Source organism: Arvicanthis niloticus, chromosome 5 (assembly GCF_011762505.2).
Source record: "Arvicanthis niloticus isolate mArvNil1 chromosome 5, mArvNil1.pat.X, whole genome shotgun sequence".
Classification (NCBI taxonomy): domain Eukaryota; kingdom Metazoa; phylum Chordata; class Mammalia; order Rodentia; family Muridae; genus Arvicanthis; species Arvicanthis niloticus.
The window spans coordinates 30,922,502-30,945,953 of NC_047662.1; the positions used below are offsets into that span (position 1 = coordinate 30,922,502).

The 23,452-nt window shown below is 39.1% G+C and overlaps 1 protein-coding gene across 19 annotated transcripts in view; it reads left to right on the forward strand.

The window, feature by feature from the left end:
* Macf1 (microtubule actin crosslinking factor 1) overlaps positions 1 to 23,452 on the forward strand; it is a 336,209-nt gene that overhangs the window by 185,975 nt on the left and 126,782 nt on the right. For all 19 annotated transcript variants that reach the window (XM_076934251.1, XM_076934254.1, XM_076934256.1 and 16 more), the window contains 14 exons: positions 1,130 to 1,284; positions 4,211 to 4,337; positions 5,099 to 5,282; positions 5,569 to 5,738; positions 6,000 to 6,178; positions 9,373 to 9,511; positions 10,163 to 10,356; positions 11,589 to 11,751; positions 12,551 to 12,634; positions 14,152 to 14,259; positions 14,499 to 14,597; positions 16,526 to 16,678; positions 16,977 to 17,065; positions 20,006 to 20,141. In XM_076934251.1, coding sequence (XP_076790366.1) covers positions 1,130 to 1,284; positions 4,211 to 4,337; positions 5,099 to 5,282; positions 5,569 to 5,738; positions 6,000 to 6,178; positions 9,373 to 9,511; positions 10,163 to 10,356; positions 11,589 to 11,751; positions 12,551 to 12,634; positions 14,152 to 14,259; positions 14,499 to 14,597; positions 16,526 to 16,678; positions 16,977 to 17,065; positions 20,006 to 20,141 — 1,980 coding nt within the window. The remainder of the gene's footprint in view (positions 1 to 1,129; positions 1,285 to 4,210; positions 4,338 to 5,098; positions 5,283 to 5,568; positions 5,739 to 5,999; positions 6,179 to 9,372; positions 9,512 to 10,162; positions 10,357 to 11,588; positions 11,752 to 12,550; positions 12,635 to 14,151; positions 14,260 to 14,498; positions 14,598 to 16,525; positions 16,679 to 16,976; positions 17,066 to 20,005; positions 20,142 to 23,452) is intronic.

The window sequence follows — 23,452 nt, forward strand, 5'->3', positions numbered from 1 at the left end:
GTCTCCTTGGAACTCACATGTTAGTCACTCCACATGCAATGGGCTTGATCAATACCCCTTTCCTTGACTTATTTGATGGGACATGAATTTATAAATTTCAGGGGCCCTCACTACGTGGTAGTGAACCAGTCCTTCCTCCTACTCCCTCCATCTCTTTTCTTTTTCTTTCTTAAAGAATAAAACAGATTTATTGAGCATACTTGCAAAGGACAGTGAACAAAATAGTCTTGATACAACTTTTATGTTTTGCATATGTAAGCATGTATGGTGTGTATGCATGAATATGTATGTGTTTATATGACAGGATATGTGTGCACAGAGGACAGAGGCTCTTCTTTCATTACTAAGATTGGGAGTCTGGGTAATTGGAGCTTGCTGATTGAGCTAGTCTAGCTAGCCAGCTTGCCCTGGGATCTCTTCCTCTGCTTCCCAATCAGATAACAGGTGGTCTGCCTGAGGAAAACGTTTAGTTATTTTATGCTTAGGTGTATACTTGTATAAATGTAAGGGACACGTGAATTCCCTGGTGCACATGTGCTCCTATGTGAGTGTAAGTCAGAAGGGAACCTTCAGGAGTTGATTTTACTTTCCACCAAGTAGGTTTCAGGAATCAAGTTCAGATTATCAGGCCTGCCTGGCAACTAAGGACCTTTACCCATTGAGTATCTTTGGGTTTTACTTCTGTGAATAGACACCATGAACAAGGCAATTCTTATAAGACAACATTTAATTGGGGCAGGCTTACAGGTTCAGAGGTTCAGTCAGTATCATCAAGGCAGGAGCATGGCAGAGTCCAGATATGCATGGTACAGGAAGAGCTGAGAGTTCCTCATCTGAAGGCTGCTAGGAAAAGACTGGCTTCCAAGCAGCTAGGATGAGGGTCTTAAAGCCCATGCCCACAGTGACTCACCTACTCCAACAAGACCACACCTCCTAATAGTGCCACTCCCTGGGCTAAGCATATACAAGCCATTACAGTGAAAGGAGACTTTTTTTTTTTTTTTTTTTTTTTTTTTTTTTTTTTTTTTTTTTTTTTTTTTTTAGCTATGTTGTAGCCTTAGGATCAGACACCAGGTAATAGTGGTTGTTGGTTTCTCTGTAGCAATAATTTGTGACTTTATCTTTTCAGATCACTATTTGCAAAAATGATGAATGTGTGCTGGAAGATAATTCTCAGAGGACCAAATGGAAGGTGATCAGCCCTACAGGGAACGAGGCAATGGTGCCATCAGTCTGCTTCCTCATTCCCCCACCGAATAAGGAGGCTATTGAAATGGCCAGCAGGTAACTGTGGAACTGTGCTGTTTGGTACAGACCTCCCATTAGGTGTATCAAGTGTCCCACTGCCAGCCAGGTAGATCTTTAATAAATCTGTTCTTCAGGTGAAATAATCCAGTGTAAAAGTATTTTTCATTCTTCTGTAGTAATTGTTGTCTCCCAATTATTGTCTTCATCTGCTAACCTAGGCCTAGTCCTGGAAACTTCTAGCCTCCGTACAATCTAATCTAGGCCTTGAATGTTTTCAACCTCTGAGACTTCATGCTGAACAACCTCACACCCTTTCTTGTTCTTTCTGAACTCAGGCTGGCTGACTTAACTCACCTGTTCTGGCTCAAACTTCTCTCCAAGCTGACTGATTCAATCTGGCTTCTCTCAGTTTTTCCTGAATTGCTCTGCTTGGTCTCATACTAACTTTGGCAGTTTGTTCTAATTTCCTGGCTTCTTCTCATTCTCTGGCTTGTTCTGTCTTCACTTGTGACTAGCTGTCTCTGTAAAAAAAATTCCAGTAAAACTATCTCTTTCTCTTTTTTCTCTTCACTGCCTTTGTAAGTAGTTCAGAGTTAGTAGCTTGGGTTAGTTAAGTAGCTCAGGGTTACTGCTCTTTTAAGTAGCTTGGGCATAGCCTATTCTGTCACATCTTTCTCTGATTTGTCACTTTGTCTGCCACTCAATTAGACATCACTTTCAAACAAAGGTGCTTCCTTCTACAATCTAAGTGCCTTCATTGTTTGGGATTAAAGGTATGTACTAATGGTGTGTCTGGATTCCAGCCAGAGGGATTAAGGTGTGTGACACAACTATCACTGATTTTTATTTTCAGTAAATAAAACAATCTTAAGGTTCACACTGTGATCAAAAATCCTGCAACAATTCAATAATAATTCTAGACCCATTCTTGGCACCTAGTAGGTTCTCAGTACATGGTTGTTGAATTACAAGAATGAAGGAATAGGTGAGCAGACCAGTGGATTAGTAATTGTTTCCTTAGAGTAACAGTTTCCACTTGGGTTTGCTATTTTTCTATCTGCATATTAAAGACATATTTCCAAGTTTTCCTCTCTCTCTCTCTCTCTCTCTCTCTCTCTCTCTCTCTCTCTCTCCCTCTCTCTCTCTGTTTCTCCAATTGCCACAGATGACTTCTCTTGGAACCCTTTCTTGGCTCATTTTGCTCTCCTCTCCCCATGTGATCTGTTCTGTAGGCCTGATTCTAGCTTGATTCCAACATTCATTTCACCTTCACCTTAGGGTTCTCTTTATGTCTCCCTGGAGTTGTAACCACTGATTCCTAGGTTCCAAGTCTTCTCTGTTGATTTATTGCCTGGTCGGTAGAACATGTTCTCTGTAAACTTAGTGACAAAGATAGCATCTTTGTTTCTTTTTTTAAAAGTATATAGCAGTAAAAAGTCACCATTTCTAGTAAGCAATTGTAATAAGTTTACAGAACTTACATATAGCAAATAATAAATAATATATTTTTCCATCTTCATGATGCCTCTGAGTAGAATCTTTTTTTCTACCAGCATAATAATGTAGAATAGTTAAGAACTTCTGCCTTCTAGAAGCAAGCATTGCTTCTCTGGTATAGCTCCTTTAGACTTTTCTTTCTGATCTCTGTCTTTGGATGAGTCTCTTTCTATTCAGTGGACAAGAACAAAATCTGAGAACTCTTTCAGATCTCATAAAATTTTTTCCTGAGTTATTGCTTTTTTTTTTTTTTTAAAGAAGGCATGTATTATACAACGCAAGATGCTTCATAGAGTGTACTTGGTCACCTTCATTACCTTCTTATCTTTCCACGCCCAGGAATCCAGGTTCAACTTACTGTCTTACATCCTCCCTCCCACCTCACCCCCCCAACCTCAGTTTCCACTTGTGATCGAGTACACATGGAATACTGGTTTCTCTGGGACTGGATTATTTCATCTAATATGATATTCAGTTATATCTGTATTGTCCCTCTGGGTTTTGGTTGAATGGTTGGTTGATTTGTTTTGTTCTCAGGAATCCCCATTTATCACATATTGGGGCTCCAAGACTCATTCTCTAACACCTTGTTTTCTACTTTTTTGTGTTGTGTTTTTATTCTTCTTTTGAGATTACCACTTAAATGAACTTCCTATGGAATTCTCAGATAGAGGAAAATAAACTGATGGATTTTTTTTTTTAAGTAACTGAGATCCTGATGCCTAATTTCCTGTTTTATATTTTATATCTCACATTTCTCTTCATCTTGGAGCATTTGAGATAACCTAATGGTTTGAGTATATGTTTGTTTATCTGCAGGCCCTCTAGGATTCAGACTGAAATAGGCATAGAATACTTGCCTTGTTTCCCAAGTGAACTTAAGTTGCCATTGTTTTTACTATTTCAGCATGTTTTGACGATGTAGAGTACAATAAATCACTTTTAAGAAGTATTGGTATAGCTGGTTAGATGGCTCAGCAGATAAGACACTGACTGCCCTAAGTTCAAATCCCAGCAACCACATGGTGGCTCATGACCATCTGTAATGAGATCCAATGCCCTCTTATGGGGTGTCTGAAGACAGATACAGTATACTTGCATGTAGCAAGCAAATAAATAAATAAATAGATAGATAAATAAATAAATAAATAAATAAGGCCGGAGCAAGGGGGGGGCTGTTGGTACAGTTTTCCAACAGTTCTAAAGGGAATATTTTTATCTATATCCTTTGTATTCATACTTTCCCTTGTCATATTTTCTGTCTGGCTTCTTGTAATCATCTTACACTCAGGTAACTTTTATTCTACTGGAAGTATGTTCTGACATAATTCCATAGACAATCCAAATCAAATATCATAGTAAATTCCAAAATTATCTGTTCGATCAGAACTAATTCTCTTTTCCTTCTTAGCACACAACTCTACTCTGCAGTCACATCTCTGACATGTAGTTCTTTTATTTCTAGGGTGGAACAATCTTACCAGAAGGTGATGGCCCTTTGGCACCAGCTACATGTTAACACCAAAAGCCTTATCTCCTGGAACTACTTGCGGAAGGACCTTGATGCTGTACAAACCTGGAACTTAGAAAAGGTAATTGGTAACCGATACCTGGTTGGTATCTCTGAAGTAGTACTTTCATTTCTGAAACTTTTCCCACAGACCAATGAGGTACAGTTGAGTCCAGGATGCTATTTTAGGATTAGATACCTGAGAGCCTTAGCAACTTAACCTTTCAACTTAGCAGTTTGAGAGGTAAAGAAATGACAGATGAAAGTAAGAGAGTACAGTTTTCTCACTGTATGGAGAAGGTGCCACCCTTGTGTAAGAGTATACAGAGTAAAGAGTGGGTGACCACTAGTCTACTTTTTTTAGCTTGCATCCAGGTGGCAACCAGTGGCATACCTGTGTGATCCTAGTACCTGGAGTTGAGACTGGAGGATTATAAGTTCAAGGCCAACATAGATTATACAGTAAGGCTGTGAATGTGGGAAGGACAAGGAACATTGTGATGTGGAGTTTGAAGGATAGTATAGGGTGGGATTGCTACTAATATTGTTTAGATTGGAATGTTGATTATATAGATGAATTTCATTATTGAAAATCAACATGTTTAGAACAGTGATCATTCATTCATTCAAGACAAGGTCTCACTGTGTAACTGTGGCTGGCCTGGCACTCGCTCTGTCTGCTTTTGTTTGTCTAGTGGTGGGAGTAAACATGTGTGCCATTATGCCCAGCTGATTTGCACATTTTTGAATATATATTTATAGAATCAACAGAATCAATAAAAAAGGAAGGAGAGTGAAAGTGTTATTTTTCTGTTCTAAAGAAATTTATTCTGTTGTCTTTAGCTTCGTTCCTTAGCACCAGGAGAGTGCCACCAAGTTATGAAGAACCTCCAGGCCCACTATGAAGACTTTCTACAGGACAGTCATGACTCTGCCCTCTTCTCTGTGGCCGATCGATTGCGAATAGAGGAGGAGGTGGAAGCTTGTAAAGCCCACTTCCAGCACCTGATGAAATCAATGGAGACTGGTGTGTGCGAGAGGCAGAGGGAGGGAGAGTGGGAAGGAAAGCCCTGAAGGGCACTGACAGACTCCAGACACAAGACAGTCTTGGATACTTTGTGTTACTGATAATCAGCCTGTCACATTTCTTCAGAACCTTAATGCTAATGTGTAATGCAGGGACTTGAAGGTCAAGCAGGATATTTCCTGCTTTCATCAATGAGATTTCTGATCTGCTGGAGCCAGTGCTGCCCTTTGTCTTAGCTCTGTTGTCTTCAGGTGGAGCTTAGTGATCTGTGCTTGTGTGTTCACAGAGGACAAAGAAGAGACTTTGGCTAAGGTATACATCTCAGAGCTGAAGAATATCCGACTACGCCTGGAGGAGTGTGAGCAGAGACTGCTCAAACAAATTCAGTCTCCAGCCAGCTCTAAGACTGACAGAGATGCCAGGCAGGACATCGCATTGAGGATTGCAGAGCAGGAGGTGAGCTGCAGGAGGAAGAGTAACTACTTTTAGATTGAAGTAAACATGTGTTGCTTCTAAGAAGTGAGGCAATAGGCTTCAGCCAGCCCTGCTCAGGAATTCACCCATCCCTGCAGCCTGTAGAAGTGCCATTTACTGTGGAAGAATGGGATTGAAGCTAAACATATAATTGAACTGATTCATTTCCAATTGAAAATAGGACTACTTTCTAACATTGTTCATTTGTGTCTCCATCTTTGTTGTGCATTTTGTTCCTGATAGCACACACAGGAGGATTTACAGCATTTGAAATCTGACCTGGATGCTATTTCTATGAAATGCAACGTCTTTCTCCAGCAGTCTCCATCAGGCTCAAGTGCCACAACTCTTCGCTCAGAGCTGAACCTCATGGTAGAGAAGATGGACCACGTCTATGGTCTGTCTACTGTCTATCTGAATAAGTGAGTACCATGTCTATGATCTCTCTACTATCAGTCTGAATAAGCTGAAGTCTTAGATCCAAAGGGCAGTCATTTTCTATTGAGATCATTCAATGAATAATATAGAAAGACTGTGGATCTTTAAGAGTAGTTGTCTAGGCTGGAAATTTTGCCTTTAGTTCCTAAGTAACATGGAATAAAATTATTTGGACTACAATAACAAATGTCAGTGTTATGGGTGATGAATAAACTTGACTTGTTAGGTCTGTTTCTTACCTCGTTTTTATTTGATTGGACACCTCTGGAAACAACACTATAGACTTCTGGCCTCCCTCCTTCTTGCCACCACAGGCGGCCTATCCCAGTGCCACTTAAAATCTCACTCTGAATTAGCTTAAACCAACAGAATGCATGATCAGGCTTCCTCATTTTTACAAAAACTTGTTATCATTTAATGTGGTAAAATTGATTTGGGCAATTATAGTTTGTGAGCTTAAGTAATTCACATCTTAAAACTCAAATGCTTGTCCCTCAGGGAACCCAGAAATATATTTTTAACTTTTATTTATATTCCCTTGCAGTGCTTAGCCTCACAGCCTAAGCAAGAATTCATATCGCCAGACAGAGGGGGTTCTGGGTGGCCCCTCTCTGCTTGGTCTAGGGAGGGAAGTCTCCTCTTTTAGGTTGGGTGGAGATGGGACTTGGAAGTACCTTGGATAAAGTAACATCCTCATCTAGAGTCTCGTGGTCCTCCATAGCTAACTTATGATAATGTATCTGAATAGATTTTGCTATCAGATTATCTGTTGTTTCACAAAGTTAGTCAGCCTATTTAAGGCCCAGGGACCAAAGGAAATAAGCAAAACTAATCTAATTAATGGTCCCAAGATGGAAGGAAGTAGGGTTAACAATCATGGAGAGGTTGAAGACCAATTCTTGTACAAGCTCTCATTTTTCTCTTTCTCTCTCTGTCTTTTCTCAAGACCTTTTCTGACCTTTTTCATGCTCTCTTTAATCATCCCTGTTTTGTCTATGTAAATGCAGCATTCTTCTTTAAGGGCTGTACACAGTCTAGAGCTGTACACAGTCTTTTCTATTGTAAAAGAGAAAATCGAGTCCAATAAAGTCCTTTGCAATTTTGGGGGATCGCATCAGACAGTGAAACGAGGGATTTCTTCAGATTAGTGATGTCAGTCTATAGCTGTTTGACGTCCTTGTCAAAGGCCCATTGGAGGTCTGAGTAGTATAAGTCCGGTGGCCAGCATCAGGATTAGAACTCCTAACAGCAGACATCACGGGTGATTAATTTTTACCTGGAAAGGAAAAAAGAAGGGAATTCTCAGGGAAATTTCTCTTCCCTGGATGTCAATTGTTATTCATCTTATTTATAATTGGGCCTGGTTTTGTGGGGGTATCTATTTAATCATTTAATTCATTTGGCGACCATTTAGCTGTGCCTTCTGTGGTATCAAACAGGCATATCAATCCTCGGCCCCATATAGGAACTGGGTCCTGGCCATTCCATTTAAGGGTAAAAGGGTCCTTCCACATAATTGTGGCATAGTTTTTATTGGTCTCAGCGATGCCAGAGGCAATCAGCAGCAGATTTGGTGTGAGCTTTCAGTTTTAGAAAGAGTAAACAAGGCATGCTCCTTCCGCCCTCAGAGAGTCATGAAGACACTATTTAAGTAAATATAATTCTTTATTAATAGTTTTCTTTTAATTTTTAAGCCTGACTGCATAGGGGTTGATGTCAAAAGTATCCCCTATCCAGGAAAAAGACATCAGGATGAGTATGGCCCTCATGCCTCACTGGACAACAACAGGAGGACTGGAGCCATTACAAGGTCCCCTTTAATTACTGGAGGTCAGGCCTCTATCCCTGCCTTGGCAAGATTAGAATCGCCACAGCCCTTCTATACTTGAAGGGAGGAGATGTCAGGGGTAGCCCTGCTTATACACTGAAGGCCTAAAATCAGCCATAAGCCTAAAATCAGCAATAGGCCTGACATACATGCCTGCTAACACAAAGTCTTGGGTCTCTATGGACAAACACTGAAACAGATGTCTATAAACTGTTGTAAACAGGCAGCTTTTGTGGAAATCTACCAGCCTGAGTAGTCATAGACCTTGTAAATAGGCAACTTTGGAGGATAGTACCAAATTAGATAAGGACAAGTGAATTGTAGGCAGAGTCATAGTGACCTGACCCCTGAACCTTCACCCAGCTGATATCCTGTTCTGAAAGATATCTGTACTCCCCCTGAACACCTATGCTCCTGCACATCCTGCATTTTCGCGTTTATAGCCCCTGTGTTAAAAAGTAAAAATTATGATTTGATAATAATAATAATAAAAAAGAAATAACACACAGTGTCCCCCTGGCTCTGTTGACTTAGCTTCTGATAATCCATTTTCTTGTTCTCAGAAATACTTTGAATTATAAAACGTTATTGTGGTTTTTGTTAGTATGATGGGTAAAATAATTTTTATTGATTTCATTTTAAACTTCAAAGTTTATAGTGAGTTAAAGTGTCCTTCAACATAATTATAGGTCATATTTATTTTCATATTGTAAAATGCTAGTTAATCTGTTGAATATTTTAAAAAACTGGATTCCTTTTTGAGAATTTAATATATGAGCACTGTATTTACATAATTTTTTCCTTTCGCTTCTTCCCACTCTTCCCAACCCCCATACTTTTCAAATATATCTTATTATTTAATTATTGTTCATATATGTATGTATATATGTATACATGTATAAGTATATATGTATATACAAATACTGATAAATAAAGTGTTTTGAGTTAAAAAAAACTCAAGTGCTGGGTTGGAGAGATGGCTCAGCCGTTAAGAGCACTGACTGCTTTTCCAGAGGTCCTGAGTTCAATTCCCAGCAACCACATGGTGGCTCCCAACCATCTGTAACAAGATCTAATGCCCGCTTCTAGTGTGTTTGAAGAAAGTGACAGTGTAGTCATATAAATAAAATAAATAAATACATCTTTTAAAAAAATAAATAAAGCTCAAGTACTAAGCTGGTCATGCTGTGTGGTCCAGCACTTGGTAGGAAGAGACAAGTGGACCACTGAGTTCAAAGCTAACCTGGTCCACTGAGTGAGCTGCAGGATAGCCAGGTCTACATAGAGAAATCCTGTCTCAGAGGGAAAAAAGTAAAGTGCTAATGAAGGAGTTGATTTTTATCCCCACAGGCTAAAGACAATTGATGTTATAGTACGTAGCATACAGGATGCTGAACTGTTGGTCAAAGGTTATGAAATCAAGCTGAGTCAAGAAGAAGCAGTGCCAGCAGACCTCTCAGCTCTGGAGTCCCATCGTACCACGTTACAGGTTGGTTCTCTAGTTTCTTAAGAAGTTGAGTCACCATTGCTTTGGGTTAACAGAGGATTCAGGCTGGGATGACTTGACACTGATTCATGTTTGCACTTGAATTAGGCATGCTGTTGTTTTAATGTATTTTAATAATATGTAGTAAAAAGGGGGAAGAGAAAAGGCCAAACGGGAAGAGTAAGAAAGCCTTTTCTCCTGTCCAATCATGGCTTAATTAAACATATCCAACATTTCTATCAAAGAAATGTTGTAAAGCACTTTACTGTGACTTCACTGGACTCTCACGAGCTGCTGTGAGAAGTGAATAGGGGAGGGATTTTTATCTCTTGACAGAGGAGAAAACCAAGACCTAGTCACCTATATAACTTTGCTTTGTCTCATAGCTTAATATAGTAAAGTCATGTTTCAAACACAAAAAACTATCTGCACATTTTCCTTTATGGTGTCCCTGTTCTCCCATTTGACATTCTTGCCCCTCCCTTCCCAGTGTGCATCAGGAAAGCTGAGCCTATCCTCAGCAAAGGTCTTTCCTGGGCCTGGTTTCTGGGTCACAGGTAACAGTGGCGATTTCACTGCGGACCCTGTCCTTTTGCTTGCCTTAGACTTCTTTTAGCAAGGAAAATGTTTAACCTGTTTCTTGTGTTTTTTTAGCACTGGCTTAGTGATGCGAAGGATAAGAAGTCGGTGCTCTCAGTTCTGGATGAGGAAATCACTAAGGCCAAGGGAGTTGCAGAACAGCTCCAGCACCCAGCATCAGAGCCAAACTTGGATTTGGAACGTTATCAGGAGAAAGGTTCTCAGCTACAGGAGCGGTGGCACCGTGTCATCGTCCAGCTGGAGACCCGGTAAGGGATTCAGGATTAAACAAGATGAGCTATCAAGTATTTTATCATTCATGTTTTTAAAAAGTAGGAATTTATACAGAGGTGTGGGATTCTAAAACAGCATGGATCCTGAACATGACAAGATCCCAGAAAAAAATTGGAATCATCAATTTTAAAGCAGACCTAAAGCCCAACACATATGTTCCACCATTAGGCTACAATCCTAGCCCAAAGCTTGTTTTTGAAAGCTTTTTTTGGAAGGAAACACAGCTTTGGAAGGGACACACATGAAGATGAAGCAGTAAGGGAAGAAAGAGATATCTATTTAGCCAACTAGATCAGTTAAATCAACCCTGACAATTATTAGGGTGATAGGTACCTCAGCCAGATCATCCTACATCCCCAGGCTTGCTTTCAGATAGCGGGAATACTCTTAGCAGTGCCATTCCTTATCTAGTTAAGCCATTTATGACAATGCCCACCCAGTGCTTGGGATTAAATTAGGTTCTTGTATGTCTTAGACACTTAGCCACATCTCGAGTGCTATGTGTTCTTTTTAATATGGACTTGAATGGTTATATGATAACCTTTTCCTGAGAAGAGAACCTAGATTTTTGTTCTTGTTTTATTAGGCTCAAATCTAATTTGATCCATTTTCAGAATGAGGCTTTATAGATTTTATGACTTCTGTTACAGTTATTGATTTTAGTGGGTTCAGTTCACTTCTGTCATTTGATGCCTTGCTTATGATGTAAGGTATGACTAGTAGAGATTGAAAATTGATCTTTCTTAGGCTAAGAAGGGAAGGAAAATATGCAGGGACAGGAGTTTAATCAACTCATATAAGTCTGTATTGTCTCTATTTACATTACTACCCTAAAGCTAATGAGATTGACAGATATCTAAAGATAGTAACCTCTATCTTTCTTCACTTCCTGCTATGAGAAATTACAGTGCTTTATAAATCTTAGTCCTGGTACCCTGACAGATACTCTGTAAAATAAAGATAAAAATGAAAAATTTGACAGGAATTATCTTGAGATGCTTGGCTCCATAGGGCTTTTCAGAGCTCTTAGGACTAGTTTTACAAACTTTTAGGGTCCTGGGTAGTTTCATAGACATCACTCAGCCTTGCACCACTTATCCCCAAGTGAAATCACGCTCCTCCATGGTTGAGCCCACTTGGAGGCCTGAGCAACAGTGCTCTATGTTAACATTAGGATGTTTGACAGTGCTTTCGTTTGTTCCTCCAGGCAATCTGAGGTAGAAAGTATCCAGGAAGTTCTGAGAGATTACCGAGCCTGCCATGGAACTCTCATCAAGTGGATTGAGGAAACCACTGCCCAGCAGGAAATGATGAAGCCCGGCCAGGCAGAAGATAGCAGAGTGCTGTCAGAGCAGCTTAGTCAGCAGACGGTGAGTGTGGCTGCAGGACAAGGGGAAACATAGAAGCTAGCGCATCTTAAAGATGACAGTGCTGCAGCAGCTAAACTCCTCCAGATGCTGAGACAGTAAAGCACCCTCTGTTTGTGCTTCTCAAAAAGATACTGATTTTATATTTTGACCAGAGAGAGACCCATTAGGTCCTCCAATCCTGAGTTTCTAGGGCTATTTTTTGAAACTATTAAACATCACCATTTTGTTTCTTGATATTATATTTTATTAACTAGGCCTGGACTGTAGGGGTTTGGAAAACTAAGAGTAGAAGAAAATTATTTAAAGCATTTTTGGTTGGTGTTTTCTTTTACTTTGTTTAATACCATGTCATTAAGTATATGAAGTCTGAGTTTAATTGTCTTGATTACAGTCCTGGCTTATGTATTATTTACTAGCTAGAAAACATTGAAGAAATTAACCACCTTTCAGTATTCTATTTCCTTATCCTTAAAACAGACACAGTTCATTATTCCTTTAAACTGCCTGATGAAGTTATTGCTAAAACTACATGAAGCTCTACATGTAAAATATTAAAGGAATGTAGTTCTCAAAGTGTAGCTCCAAGACCAGCAGTATCAGTATCACCTTAGCCATGTTAGAAATCCAGGTTCCTGGGTCCAACTGAAAACCTGTAGGACTAGCCCTTCAGTCTGTGGTTTGACTAGTCTTTCTGACTATGATAATTCTAGGGTTTGAGATTCACTGCCTTAGAATATAGTAAGTTCTCACTGCTGAGTGATGATAATCAATGATAATGTTGTGATACTTTGGTTTCTAGGAACTGTTTGCTGAAATTGAGAGAAATCAGACAAAACTGGACCAATGTCAAAAATTTTCCCAGCAGTACTCCACTCTTGTGAAGGTAATTGTACCTTATCCCAGAAGGAATACATGATCTCCAGCTTAGGAAAGTTACATTATCACTGTAAGTCCTGCTCTGGACAGATTATGCAGAGCTCTTCTAGAGGCTCCCACCCCTTAGAGGTAGTCTCTGAGCCAGACATGCCATTATTACTTGAGGTACTGCTTGAAATGCCCTCAACCTATTGAATCTGGTTCCACATTCTCATAAGGTTCCCCCGATGATTTCTGCACATGTTGATGTTTGAGAAACTGAGCCTAGATCCTTGAAAGATTTTGGTCAGAGAAACAAGATGATCATATTTGTTTTTTAGAAAAGGTATCGCCAGGTGGTGGTGGCGCACGCCTTTAATCCCAGCACTTGGGAGGCAGAGACAGGCGGATTTCTGAGTTGGAGGCCAGCCTGGTCTACAGAGGGAGTTCCAGGACAGCCAGGGATACACAGAGAAACCCTGTCTTGAAAAACCAAAAAAAAAAAAAAAAAGAAAAAAAGAAAAAGAAAAAAAGAAAAGAAAAGGTATCAGGAGCCAGGCAGTGATAATGCAGGCCTTTTATCCTAGCTCTCAGGAGGCAGAGGCAGGCAGATCTCTGAGTTCAAGGCCAGCCTGGTTTATAGAGTGAATTCCAGTATGACCAAGGGTACACAGAGAAACATGTCTTTAGGGGGAAAAAATGGTATCAGGAGCATGAGAGAGTAGAAGTAGTAAGATAAATAAGTAAATAAGGTACTATTTAAATGAAGAAAGTTTGGAAGGTGGGGAGCAAAACACTGCAGGTTGCAGGGGAAGCACAGGATACGTAGTAAAATGAGAAAAGGATTTGAAAAGTTTCTAAACTGTACTGAATTAGGAAAATCCGCTTTCCCTATTTGGATTTCAGTTTTTCCAAGAGTGAGATCAAAGAATTGGACTTCAAATCACAGATTAGAAACTCATGATTCAGCAAGGTATGGCCCATAAGCTGAGTCTAGGCCACATGGTCTTTTTTATTTGGCCAATGAAAAAGTTTAAAAGAATCATATCTTATGATACATTTTTTATAAAAGAATAAGAACTGGGCAATGGGTATTGTTCATATGACAGACACCTTGGCTAGTGTGAGGCTCTGGCTTCAATTTCTAGTATCACATAAAACTGAATGTGGCAATACATACCTAATGCCAGCATTTGGAAGGGTTAGGCAGTATGATCAGAAGTTCAAGGTCTTCTTTTTTTTTTTTTTTTTTATTTTAATCTACACTAAGAGTTTGAGACCACCCTAGGCTACATAAGACCCAGGCCAATAAATAAATAGATAAGAAATTAATTTTCAGTGTAAGTAAAATTATATTATAAATAATCACATTCATTTATAGAGACAGAATTAGTATTTCTGACAGGCAGAATAACTCAATATTTGCCAACCTGTAGTCTGAACAAACACTAAATGTAGTCCAGCAAGAAAATACTGTGTTTGTGTTGTGTGATATGTTAGCTATGCCGTCTTAAGTAAAGGTTGTCAAATTTCTCCTGTTCTTAGGACTATGAGTTGCAGCTAATGACGTACAAGGCCTTTGTGGAATCACAGCAAAAATCTCCAGGCAAACGCCGTCGCATGATTTCCTCTTCAGATGCCATCACACAGGAGGTGAGTGAATGGGAGGAAACCCCCATGTCTTGAGTAGGGAGTAGGGGAGGGGCTGTGCAAGGTGGGTTGGGAGGAGAGGAGTCTGTAGTTGGGATGTGAAGTGAATGAATGAATGAATGAATGAATGAATAGAGGAAAAAAAGAAAAGCTCTCATTTGTCTCATTTTTCTGTTGTCTTCCTTATTCAGCTGTTGAATTTTACTTTTCTGGATAATAACTAAATTGTTTTTGCACTATAGTTCATGGACTTGAGGACTCGTTACACAGCTTTGGTGACATTAACAACTCAGCATGTAAAATATATCAGTGATGCTCTCCGGCGGTTGGAAGAGGAAGAGGTGAGAATAGTTTGGCTCCCCATCCTTGTTGAAAGAATGATTTAAAATGCTGTGTCTCACCAGGCATGGTGGTGCACACCTTTAATCCCAGCACTTAGGAGGCAGAAGCATGTGTAGCCCAGCCTGATCTACGGGGAAGTTCCAAGACAGTCAGGACCACACAGAGAAACCCTGTCTTGATAAACTAACAACAACAAAAGGCTATGCCTCAAGCAGAGGGTGTAGCTCATTAGTATTCCTTGTAGCTAACATGTATTATTCAAGTTGATCCTATCACTATATACTAAAATTCCCATGCCTCATCTTTTAAAAGATAAGTAAAATTCATGCTTTTTTTTTTTTTTTTTTTATAGCGATTCTGTTCTAGAAATTTGGTTCTTGGTTAATACTAAACTCGTGCTCCTAGAGGAAATAGTTACTTTCTACAAGCCCCAGGTCACATATACAGCCTGGTTTCTGTGTATTTTTGTTTTAAGGCACTTTATTTAATGTATATTATTGTTTCTTGGAAGCACTATAACTTTTTTTTCTGCAAAATGTTTATCAAATATATAAGATTTACTCCCATCATATTTATGCCCATCAGTGTGACAGGTGCAGGAAGCTGTGTGATCACATTTTTATCTACACATAGGAAACATAGGGAATGCAAAGTGAGGAGGGGTTAAAACTCCCAAGTCCACCCCCAGTGACACACTCCTCCAGCAAGGCTCTACTTGCTAAAGATGGTATAAACTACCCAAACCACACCCACCAACAGGGACTGATTCTCATTCAAAACACTGTACAATGTAACAACAGAACCTCAGATAGTATACTATAGGCACCGGGCAACTAGTTTCTTGTCATTCACTGCATCATTTTTGAGTGACCTTTGGATTTTCAAATAAATTTTAGTGGGTGAAAATTTCCAAATATAGAATATATAAATATGCCCGTCACTCCCACCTTTAAGTATTTTCATTAGAGAAAGAGGTATGTCTCAGTTACTTTTCTGTTGTTATGGTATAATAACATGGCCCAGTCAGCTTATAGAGAGTTTATTTGGAGCCTACAGTTTCAGATGGTTAATGTCTGTGATCACCAATGGAGAAAGCATGGCAGCAGACAGGCAGACATGACACTGGAACAGTGTCTGAGAGTCCATCTGAATTTACAAACAGAAAGAATCAGAGTACACACTGTTGAAATTACAAGAGTCTTTTGACACCTCAAATCTTTCCCCACTGAGTCTCCTCCCCCAACAAAGCCACACCTTCTAGTCCTTCCCAGCAATTTGGGACCAAGTAATCAAAACATGAGTCTATGGATGCTGTTCTCAATCAAACCACCACATGGTATAAGTGGAAATCTTCAGTAAAACATAATTTGTTGGAGGAAAATATTAGAAATCTCCATAGTGTGAACAGAAAATGCTATGGCACTATTAAAAATAATGTAATGGATTTAAACAAATTGGCATAGAAAGTTACTTATAGTATATTAGCTTATTATACTAGATATAATGATTTTAGTAAGAACTATGTATTGACAAAGGTACAACACTGCATAGAAACAATTTTAGAAGTGTGTTTATGTGTGAACTTCTGGGGAAATAGACTCTAGTGTATGTAATATACATTCCCATTCCTGCTTTGGTCCTATATAATACGTATGTAATCTTTTTGTAATTACAAAAATTCTTGTAAGCTAAGTTTTCAGATACTCATAGACATGCCATGGAAATTAGATAGCAATATATATCTTTTGTCCATTATGTCAGTGCTTACATGTAATCTCTCTGCTCACTCATGTTTCTGAAAATTATTAAATTAACAAGATTCTGAACATAAAGGACAATGTATTTCCTATCTGGCTTTGGAAACATAATACCAGGCCAGCCTAGTGAGACTTTGATCACAGCACTGACTTTCTATTTTTTGTTACAGAAAGTGGTAGAAGAGGAAAAGCAAGAACATGTGGAGAAGGTTAAAGACCTTTTGGGTTGGGTGTCTACTCTGGCAAGAAATACACAAGGAACAACTACCTCATCTCGCACTAGTGCATCTGCAGACATTGAGAAGGCCATTTTGGAGCAGCAGGTGAGTAGAAAGCTCATCTCTCTCTCTCTCTGCACAGGTAGAATCATGCATGGAACAGTTCCCCTGGCTGCTCCAAAGACAGTTCTCACTTTGGAAAAGGCTAACTTCCAAGACTTATAACAACTTCAGCTGCCTATGTGTTCACTTACCTTTTTAGACATCTGAAGCTCATTTATAATGCCTGACCTAGATTGTATTTTCTCCTTGGTTTTTGAAATTTTATTTGAAATCATGTTTGACACTTAAATCTTAAGTTTGAGAAAAAAAAAAAAAGTTACTTTTTTATTTCAACTACTAGGTTCTGGCCGAAGAGCTGACAACCAAGAAAGAACAAGTTTCTGAGGCCATTAAAACTTCACAGATCTTCTTAGCCAAGCATGGTCATAAGTGAGTCTGACCTTTTCTTTCTGTTTGTTTCTTTTTTAAAAAGATTTATTTATATGAATATGCTATAACTGTCTTCAGACATACCAGAACAAGGTATTGGATCCCTATTACAGATGGTTGTGAGCTACTGTGTGGTTGCTGGGACTTGAACTCAGGATCTCTGGAAGAACAGTCAGTGCTCTTAACCACTGAGCCATCTTTCCAGCCTGAGTCTGACCTTTGCAACTGGCTGAATCTTAAGAGTCATGATGAGACTGGAGAATTCCTGCAACAAGAGCCTTGTATTTTGTACTGAGGAGTTTTTGTTTTGTTTGCTTTGTTTTGTTTTGTTTTTTAACCTTCTCAGCTATGGGGAGGAGTCTTAAATATGATTGACATGGGGGGATTATAGAGGATGAGAGGCAAGTGTAAAATAATGAATGCAATAAATTCAGTAGAGTACAGAGGTGACAAAGATTCAAGATGTATTAAGGGGCTAGCAAGATGATTTAGTACATAAGTCAAAACAACCTGAATTCAATCCCCAGGATCCACAGGGAGAAGTAGAGAACAACTCCCCAGGTTTTCTTCTGACCTCCATATGTATTTGCATCCGCCTGTGCAAATACACATACAATAAATACATGTATACATTTTTAAAGCGATATTAAGGATGGTGAATCTATGGGTTTGGTCACATGGAAAATCATTAGAAAAACTGTTAGACTAGTGGTCTGTGCCTTAATCCCAGCAGTGGCAGGGAGATCTCTGAATTCAAGGCCAGCTTGGACTACATAGTGAACTGTAGGCCAGCCAAGGCTATAGAGAGAGAAACACTGTCTCCAAACAAAACAAACAAAAACTGGTAGGCTTCTAGCACAGGCTATTGACTGTATGATGGTGTCACTCACACAGATAAGAAACACAGACTAAGGACTGAGTTGCAGAATAATGTAGTTTAGACATTGTTGAATATTAGAGCCTATAGAACCTCAGAGTAGAAATACCTGGTATGTAGTAAGATTCATGTATTACTTTATTCATGCCTTAGATAGCTACACTCACCAAAGATGGGCAGCTATGTAGGAAGTTTGGAAATAATGACAGAAATCTCAAGAGACAAAGCTTTAATTCACTGATGTAGTAGAAATCATAAGGGCCAATTAACCTAAGTGGACTTTCAGGTCTTCCCCGTGAAGGAACTCAAGAGAAGGAATGTGAAATGTTGGCGAGTAATACCTCAGCACCCAACAAAGTTCAAAAGAGGAGGGAGGGCTCAAAGTCAAGAAACATTGATGAATATCTAATATATTTGGCCGTTGGAACTTTTTGGTGGTATTGATGAACAGTTGTTGGGTGAAGTCAGAGTCAATATGATGAACAGTAAGTAAATGAGAGGCCAAGAGGCCAAGGAACTGAAATTCAACTCCTTTCTAAAGTATGATTGTAGGAAAAGAAGGCATTAATACAAGTAATGAGAAACAGAATGCAATCTCACAAAGCTTTTACTTAGAAGATGGAAGACCTGTGTTTATGAACTGCCTTAAGTACAGCAAAGAACTAATAGTAGGAAGGAGGGGAGTGGGAGAAGTTGGAAGTAATTGGTAGGTAGAAAGTACAGTCTTAATCAGTAGTCAAGACAGCTTTTGCCCTGCAGTATAAGGATATAAGCTCAGGAAAGGGGTATGTCAAGGTAATTTTGTTAAGAGTGAGGTCCAAGAATAAGAGAAGTAATAGCTAGTGGTCTATCTGTATCTAACTTTTAAGTAGGGGGTTTATTGAAGATTAGAGTAGTGTCCATGCAAAATGATAAGGGATTAATTGAGGACTCCCACTTGGATTTTCTAAGGAACATACCTAGGACCAGTTAAAATTACAAACGTAGGATTTCTATATGTCTATGGGATATCCCCTACCTCGCAGGATGCATTTGGCATCATATGGGATCTTAGAGATCTGGTTTTTGTCTAATTAATGAGAGGACAGGCAAGAATAATATTAAGGACCTGATTAAGAATCCATTGCAGGGTTTACATGCCAGAGGTAAACTAAAGATAACTGACAGAGAAAATGATAGACTCAGAGCAATTTGAAGAGTCAAGGAAGGCTTGGGGGAATATCAATTAGTTGGTAGGTAATTCTAACATAAATAAGTATAGTTGATTCTCAGAATTAATATGGAGGAGGCAACCAACTTTTAGGTTTCACCAGATTCAAGATGTGAACCTCTAGGAAGACAGGAAATGAATGGCTGTGGTGACAAACACATGGTAACATTAGGTCACAGTATCTTGTTTTCTACCTAAAGCAAATGTGGTTGAATAGTAAAACTTGGAGTTAAGCATTGTATGGTAGTAATTCCATCGTAGGAAGCTAACCCAGAAGGGTCACCAGCTTTAGCTCACCCAACCTGGGCTACACAAGAGGCCTGACCTCTTAAAAACAAAACCCAAACCAAACAAAAATGGCTAAGATTGGGAGAGGAGACAAGGGAAAATGGGTGTGATGAGGAATGTGCTCAACAGATACATCCACATACAAAGGCTTTAAAAATAAGAAAAGTTAAAGATGACTATATAGTCAATAGGTAAGTGAGATTTATAAATTTTTTTGAATGAGGATAACTGAAAGGAGTAAAGACATAAAATAAGACTATATCATACATTTTGGGGTCTAATAATTTAAATCACAATGATTTTATATTATTTCAGCATCCAGATTTGCTGTATATGAGTAAGACTAAGAAAGCAGGGAGGTCATTTTGATTACAGTTGCAGAACTATAAACATAGAGTTATATAGCATTAACATCACTAAGAATCATAGGATATATGTGAGATGCCAAAGTTAAGTATAGGAGACTTGTTATATTCAGATAATCCATTCATGGCAACAATATAGCAGTTTTGAATATAGTTTGAAGAATTTTCCCCTGAGAGAAATATAATGCTTCATCCTTCAGGCTTTCAGAAAGAGAGAAGGACCAGATCTCTGAGCAGTTGAGCGCCCTGAACAAGACTTACCATGACCTTTGTGATGGTTCCGCAAGTCAGCTCCAGCAGCTCCAAAGCCAGTTGGCTCAGCAGACAGAACAAAAGGTAGTTTTAGTTTTGGGTTCCATATATTATGGAAGTCTTTTAAATGGTATGAAAGTGGCTTTGCTGATTGAGAGTCATGTTCACTAGCTTGCCATGACCAATGTGACTTAATATTTAACCTCACCTTAGCAGTCATTTGTCATGTGTTTCTTTACTGGGGTTCCATGATGTGTTGGTCAGTCAAAAATATCAGAGGGCACTTAGAGCAAACCCTCTGTATCGGTCCACTCCCACCTCCACCCACATTTTACCATTGCATATTGGAAAACAGTTAATGAGAATTTAAATCCTGTATTTTATCTGATCACAGGTCAATAAGATTATACTCCTTAAAGACCTTGTCACCCAAGAGTTGATAGCCAAGAGTTGTGGATATTGGCAAGAACATGCTTATAACCCTCTTCCTTCTGTAGAGTGACCAGGGAGAGTGAGCTTCACTGACTGAGACGCTGGTTCCCCTCACCATCCATGCTCATCCTATCACATAGCACGTTACCAGTTCTCACCTCACCTTCATTTTTGTACCACATGGAAGTCATTATAGTTGCTGTTGATCGTCTGAAGTTCTTTCTGGATACTTGTGTGTGTGTACATTTAACCAAATTATATACATGTGTCTCTGGGATATACAGTGTGTTTGCCATGCTTATTTCCTATGTTGTGAAGCAATGGCCAGTTTATGTGGGGAAAGCTAATGTGGTAAATCACATTTGGTCTACATGATTCAAAAAATGATTGTTCAAATAAAATATACTTGATTCTGAAACAAGAATATAAATTTATAAATTCATAAAGGCTACAGGATTTTCTGTGTAAAGCAGCCCACTCTGATGGCTGTTGCTTCACCATATAAGGGAGTATGTGAAAAGTTTTAACAATTGCTTGCTGAGAACATCCAGTTCTCATTTTGAAAAGTTAAAGAGGGGTGGGAGGGGGAAGAAAGAAGGAAGGGACAAGCTGCTGAGCACCGCCACATTGAGCATGATGTGCCCTGTACTGTGTGTGTCATGTAAAGTACTGTTCTGATTAACTGACATCCTTGCTTACAAGTCTCACTAACCCTTTGGAGTTTAAGCACAAATGCACAAAGGGAAAAGAGGACGACCTGTTTGGGGTTCTTTTTTGCAAAAAAACAAACAGTCGCATGCTGGACGCTAACCCCAAGCTTACACTGTGTATGCGATACGGCTGAGCTGCTCCATAAGGCTCTGTTTCCTATCTGCCCGAGGCGTGCTCTGCACTGTGGGTAAGTAGATGCCTTTTGTTTTCTTTCCTTTTCTCCCTGTCTCTTACTGCTCATCTAGGTCAGAATGTCCATGTTTGCTAGACTGGATTTCTCTGGATTACTTCCCAGCGCAGTGCTGCCTGCCTAGCCTCCAGCTATGAGGGTGTTGGAAAGAATTATGAAGGCTTTTCTCTTTGGCTCAATTCCAGGGTTTTCTTTTTGTTTGTTTTGTTTTTTTCAATGTCAGCATTTTGGAGATATAACTCTTACAGAAGAAATTGAACAATTTCAATAGTCTTCCCTTTTGTTATAACATCTCTTTCTCAACAGGCTTTATATAGTTTTTTTGTTTTGTTTTGTTTTTTGTTTTTTCTTTTCCCCCTTTTTGGTTTTTTGAGGTAGGTCCTGGAACTTGCTCTATAAACCAGGTTGGCCTTGAATTTAGAGATCCTCCTGGCTCTGCATCCCAAGTGCTTGCTTGGATTAAAGGTGTGTGCAAACACCTGGCTTATGGATTTTCAAAAAGGATTTACATATATCCCAATGAGCATTTTTTTTCAATCTCTATAAAATAGACACATAGTAGATCTGTATGGTATGTGTGTTTCATTTATATAAATTGAACCCTGCAATACAAAAATTAAAGATTAAGGAGAATAGTAAATAATATACTTTGTAGCATGGGGAATTATGCCATTAATTGAGCATATACAATGAACTGGAGAAATGAGACGTCTCTCTTTGCTATCCAGTCTTCATTCTGATGTGCAGCCCTCATGCTTCAAATCCTTGTTCAGTCTTCAAAGTGGAAGCTATGGCCTAATAGTGTTAAAGGCTTTCTTACATGTTATCTATTTATTCATTTACTGTTCATTGTATTGCAGATACTCTTTCTGTACGCATAGAGAAAAACTATGCTTTTAATATAGTTTACCTCTCACTGAGAATAGAGACGAGGTGCACTTGTTAGTAGACAGGGAAGTGGTTGACAATTAAGTCTAGATTATGTAGGAATACGTTATGAGTTTTTAAAAATCCAAAAATAATACTGCTCTAAGAGAGACAATGAATGAAGGGCATGGTGGTGTATGCCCTTAATCCTATCACTCTGGAGGCAGAGGCAGGAGTCTGCTGCAGGGCCAGCCTGCTGTACATAATTTATACTGGGGAAAGTCAGAGTTTCATAGTGAGTCCCTGACTCAGAAAACAAACAAAAGGAAAAAGAGCTGTAAACGGAGGCCAGTGCAAGCGATCATTCAGTCAAGTGGCTAAACTCTAAATGGTTTGGAATCTGAAATAAAAGGCTGTAAATTGAGAAGTCTTCAGCAGGCGATTCTAGAATTTACAAAGGTAATTTTATCAATGTATATGGTTTACCTTATTCCCTGAATTTAGGGACTAACTACTGTTTAAGGTGTGACTTTACTGTTTCATACTTCCAAGAACTATCCAGAGAGACAATATAATAGCAAAAGATTTGAGACCAGGTTGGTTTCTGGAACTCACTTGTTTTGTTACCTTGGGCAAGTTACCTAGTGTGTGTTTCATGTTCTTACATGAAAAGTAAGATTACTCTTTTAAAGAACCACTATGAAGACTATATGTCATTCTTCATACATCTGAGTGGTAGTTGTCATCATAGTTGTTGTATTACCTATTTTAGCCCAGACTGGAAGCAGTGGTTCTAGTGGTTCACAATCTGTTTCTTCCTTGACTTGCCCCTTCCAGGTCTTCCTAGCACTGTCTCCTAGAGAGTTAACTCTCAAGCACACACTGCTTGACTGATAGACCTTTGGGCTCCTAGGACACCTGCACTCATGTGTACCCATACACACAATTTTAAAAAGTAAAAAATAAAATATTTAAAAATTGCCACCCAAGGCAAGCAGTGTGATTCAGTAAAGTAAAGATGCCTGTCATCAGGTCCACATGCTGGAAGGACGGAACCAATTCCCACTAGTTGTTCTCTGACTTACACATGAGTGCTGTGGCTCTTGAATGCCTACATGCATGCATACACATGCACACACCCTATACACCAAGTACATAGTAAATCATAAATAAGATGAGTTTTTAAAAGCTAGTC